At 39.1% G+C, this 5,000-nt stretch overlaps 1 protein-coding gene across 2 annotated transcripts in view; it reads right to left on the reverse strand.

Moving 5' to 3' along the window:
- Positions 1 to 2,942, reverse strand: part of lin28b (lin-28 homolog B (C. elegans)) — a 21,207-nt gene extending 18,265 nt beyond the window's left edge. For both annotated transcript variants that reach the window (XR_007143861.1, XM_027171156.2), the window contains exons 1-2: positions 2,631 to 2,942; positions 1,741 to 1,919 (exon numbers count right to left, since the gene is read on the reverse strand). Coding sequence is in view for 1 of the 2 variants with exons in the window: in XM_027171156.2 (XP_027026957.2) it covers positions 1,741 to 1,919; positions 2,631 to 2,640 (189 nt within the window). In the remaining variant the exon portion in view is untranslated. The remainder of the gene's footprint in view (positions 1 to 1,740; positions 1,920 to 2,630) is intronic.
- Positions 2,943 to 5,000: the final 2,058 nt, after the last annotated feature.

Consider the following 5,000-nt stretch of genomic DNA (forward strand, 5'->3'; position numbering starts at 1 on the left):
TGTAACAGAGAAGTTTCCCCATTGTGGGACGAATAAAAGTATATCTTATCTTATCGTATAAATGTTAACTTACACTTTTATTACATAGTGAAAATTTAACATAACCAAAAAATTTTTATATTACAATCTGTTAGTAAATTATTATTTATTTTTTTTTTATTTAAAGATGTATCTAACCTCCAAATTTCAAAGTTTCATTACAAATCAAAGAAGCTAAATATGAACATCTTTACTGAGAATACGCCTTATATGTTTGTTTTTATATATATATATATATATATATATATATATATATATATATATATATATATATAGGAAAGGATTAAAAACTCTTAAAAAAGAATAAAAATATTAATAGTTAATTAAAAAAAGTAGACAGATAACTCAATTAAAGCTAGTCACATTGTTAGCATGAACGATATGTTTTCAATTCTTAAAGATTGTAAAGAGAGGAACATTGAGCAAACATACCTAATTTAACCATTTGTTAGCTTACACCTTAATTATAATTAATTGATATCAGACAATTTACTGATTAACGCCATAAGCACTTAACAACCAGAGCAAAGGGAACCATTTTACAAAAAACACAGCAAAATGGAAACGTCTATTTTCTGATTAAACACAATGGTAGGTGACACCAAGACAAGTGTAATTAATTAATAATAACAATAATAATAATAGTAAGTAACTTAACGTACATTACTTACACACACACTTTAGCATGTTAGTATTAATGTGATGTCTGTCTAGTGGTAAAGCTGAGGGGAAGCTATATGAGCAAACTAGCTTTAAAAACACGTCGATAACACGCAGATAACGTCTAAACTAATGACTAGGGCTCGAGGATAGGATTCCAGCTCCTAAAATACGTGGGGTAAATGTGAAATTCGGGTTTTTAGACGCAAAGCTAAAGTAAGAAAATCCTCCCGGTTTAATCAGTCAGGTAAACGCCTCAGCGGCCTGCTCACGCGCCTGCTCACGCGCAGTTTAACGGTCTCAGTTTCAAAATATAACCGACTCATTATGACGTAGCAGCCTCGCGCCGTTTTAAATCCGAACCTGGACTAAATAAAGCCTTTAGCGACGCCGAGTGAAAACAAACCTCCTGCTTTAAGCTACTAGCATCGGATGTAAACACCGTAGCACATGACGACATCTGGCTTAACGCTGGACAGAAAAACGAGCTTTGAGGCCACGCTAAACCTGAGCAGAAGAAGAAAAGGCCTGAGGAGCTGATGAGGAAACACAGGCTTTGGAGCTCCGACATTTTAGTAGCTCCATCATTCGTGTCTTTATGGTGTAGGAGTCGTGAGGAACATCTCACCACAGCTAGGTTTCCACACACAGTACACACAAACAGACCTTCTCTAATCTCCCGATTCTTACATTAATTACTGACCGGTGACGTGTTAACGATCATAAACGCCTTTAATGAGACGATTATTCACAATGTTCACTTCAAAATCCACAATACGTTGAGTTTGGTGGTGGGGAGGAGGAGGAGGGGGAGGGGAGGGTGGAACAGTCTTGTTTGTACCCTGTGTAAAGCCCTGAAGGTGTCCCTGGGGGTCTAATTGTGAAATGCTTTTACAAGCACAATCGTAACACCAAGACAGACCTGCTCTTGTGTACAAAACGCACTGAGAAGCAGGTTGCACGCTTCAGAACATCACACGAACCGAAGCCACACTGACAGGTCAGATGTACAGGTGAGTGTAAAAGCGCTGATGGACTCACCTGGTGGACAAAGACGTCTAACGGAGGGTCCACTGGACGCCCCTCGCTCTGGGTCATCGATATAAATCCAAATCCCATGCGGACATTAAACCATTTGCAGTAGCCGGATCCAGCCAGGACCTGCCCCGGGCTCCGCTCCTCCTGCCCCGGGCACTTGGCGGCGTCGCCGCGCGGCCCTCCTGCGTGGTAAAGACGGAAACACAACCTCGGTGAGATCGTCGGTAATTAAGCGCTGAGATCCAGCAATGTGGAGATGTGTTTGCTTCTTTACAACACACACACACACACACACACACACACACACAGCAGATTCGCGACGTGTGTGGTCAAAAAAAAAAAAAAAGTAAATTCCCATTTTTACTCCAAACAAGGTGTCCGGTGAGGTGAATACATCTAATCCAATCTAATCACGTTAAGGTGCGCGCATGCACAAGCCAGGAACCATCAGTCAGAATCAGACGTTTTTAAACCTCCTCATGATCAAACCCCCGCCTGCTGATGCGATTGCTCAATTTCACTGCTTCATCACAACTAACTTTGGGTTTTTTTCCTTCTCACGTCCACGTGCATACCGTAATTCACGTGGGGGGTGTGAGGTGAGGTGGGCAGGTGTGCGTGTGATTAAGCCCCAGACCCACTGATCACCTTCACGCATCTTATTACTAGAGCAAAAAACGCTCTCAGTCGCGCGTGCGATCACACGACGTAAACAAACCCGCGCGGAGCTCGTGCACAAACAAGCAAGTTCGGCGCTGAACTAAAACTACGGACACGCGCCGTCGTGCCTGCGCGAGCCAAATGAAAATAAAAAAGCGTGTAACATTTGCGTTCTTTTGTTAATTATTACAACCATGAAAAGAAGTACAAGAAGAAACAGAATCAGGGTAAACCTTCGGCCATGTTTCCCCGCGCGCGGACCCTCTATGTTCCAGCGAAGTTCCTCCGATGGGGAAAAAAAACACGTTTCCTTTGCAAAACGGGGCGATCGAGGGCGATATTGTTGGTGGTGATGATGATGATGGCGGCGGTGGTGATGAAGATGGTGATGAAGATGATGCGCGTCACCGTGGATCCGACATTGCGATTTTCGAGCGCGAGCTCGCATGGTACAGCGTGCTTCGCCTCTTTTGATGTTTGCTCGTCTCTCTCTCTCTCTCTCTCTCTCTCTCTCTCCCTTTCTTTCTGACTGGCTCCTGATTGGCTCCTGCCCTAGCACACGTGACTTGGGCTCCGTCCAAATCACCAAAAACACACACTACCGTACTAAATCGTTTAGTACCTGTGGTGAGTGTTTATAACGTGCTGTGGATTACGGTAGAATGGGGTTTTCACTTCTCCTGGAGTTAGAGTTGTTTATTTATTTATTCATTTATTTATTTATTTATAATAATTGTAAATAGATATTCAGTTGTAGTGAACACTTTAAAAATCACTTTCATCATAAGTAGATATGTTATATAGTATCCTAATATTGTATCTTATTATATAGTATCCTAATGTTATACAGTATCTTATTATATAGTATCATAATATTATATAATATCCTAATATTATATAGTATCCGGATATTATTTAATATCCTAATATTATACAGTATCCTTATATCCTAGCATTAAACCCCTGTCATAACTTCACTACAATTTCAGTGCAACTATGTGAAATACACTAGATGTGTCTTTATCACATGCCAAAGCAAGTCGCTTTTACTTTCCCTAAGCCTCCTTTCTTCAGATGTTAATCTAAATGGTCGGCTTGTAACACTTAACAGCCTATAACGGGAATAAAGTGAGACAGCATGCAGCTTTACCAGCTGTTAAACACTGCTGTTTAAAAAAAAAGAATAAACACCTTAAAATCTGTTGGTAGGCTAATTATAGCAACTAAAAGAGAGAGAGCTTGTATCAGCATGGGAATAATACTAAAACCACATGGGAATCATTTGGACCACAGAATCCATATTCATTATCTCAATGTAAAACAAACAAACAAAAAATCATTAGAGACTTTTAAGGGGACAAACAGAAGACTAGGGTAATAAATAGTGTTGATACCTTTTTACTCGTGAAAGATTACTTAGTGAAATCTATCTATCTATCTATCTAGCTAGCTAGCTATCTATCTATCTATCTATCTATCTATCTATCCTTTGTACCTTTGCTCTGTAAATGTTCTAACTTTAATCAGATGATTTGATCATTAACAGTTATATTAAAGCTACTCACCTTTTTGTAGGTAAAACAGGCCACATACTGAAATTGTACATCTGTATCTCTCTTGACCAGGGATTTTACTAACTCCTTGTTTTTCTTGGTTTTTGTCAGATAAGGATCCTTTAAATCTTTAAATAATTTCCTGTTTTTGTTCTACAGTTGCAATGTTTTGTTTTTTTGTTTTTGTTTTTTTTTCCTTAGTCATGAGAACATGTTTTTGCCATGCCATGTTTTGAAATATCAGCACATATTTTGCAAGTCACAAGCTGTTCCTCTTCTCCTTCTCCTTCTTGCCTGACTCAGAGGGGTTTGAAGCCACTTTAGAAGAGTGAATCAACAACAACCCCCACTTTACATCAGGCTCTCTCTCTCTCTCTCTCTCTCTCTCTCTCTCTCTCTCTCTCTCTCTCTCTCTCTCTCTCTCTCTCTCTCTCTCTCTGTAACAAACTCAGGAATTTCACTACCCCCCGCCCCTAGATGCAGTGGGCGTCCCAAACTGACCACCGTGTGAAAGTTCTGTATATGTCGGGTATATGTGTGCATCTGATTTTTTTCGGGTTGGGGTGGGTGGGTGTTTGAGTGTTGGTGCGTGGTAGCGGGTTGTAGGGGGGGTGGTCGTTACTCAGGTCACTTCAGGTTTCCGGCTGTGCTTCCCATTCACCTCCGTCATTTACTGAAAGACTTCAAAGCTAATTAGAATATCTGTCTTGCATAAAGCAGAGCTCAAAAGTGCGTGCACAAAATATTTATTTAAAGCCCAACTAATTTATTTTTATAAAAATTAAATATATATATATATATATATATATATATATATATATATATATATATATATATATATATATATATATATATATACTTTGTCTTCTTAAAAGTTTAAATAAAATGCATTTCTTTATCGCTGGTGGAGTATAAAGCATGTACATAATTATTAAAATATATATATATATATACTACACAACTACACAACTAAGCAACTACACCAGTTGAGAAGGAAAAGTAAACTTAGTATCTTTTATTTCAGAGAGCTTGTGTTTTCATCTTTGGGAA

This window comes from Tachysurus fulvidraco, chromosome 9, assembly GCF_022655615.1.
Source record: "Tachysurus fulvidraco isolate hzauxx_2018 chromosome 9, HZAU_PFXX_2.0, whole genome shotgun sequence".
NCBI classification, from domain to species: Eukaryota; Metazoa; Chordata; class Actinopteri; order Siluriformes; family Bagridae; genus Tachysurus; species Tachysurus fulvidraco.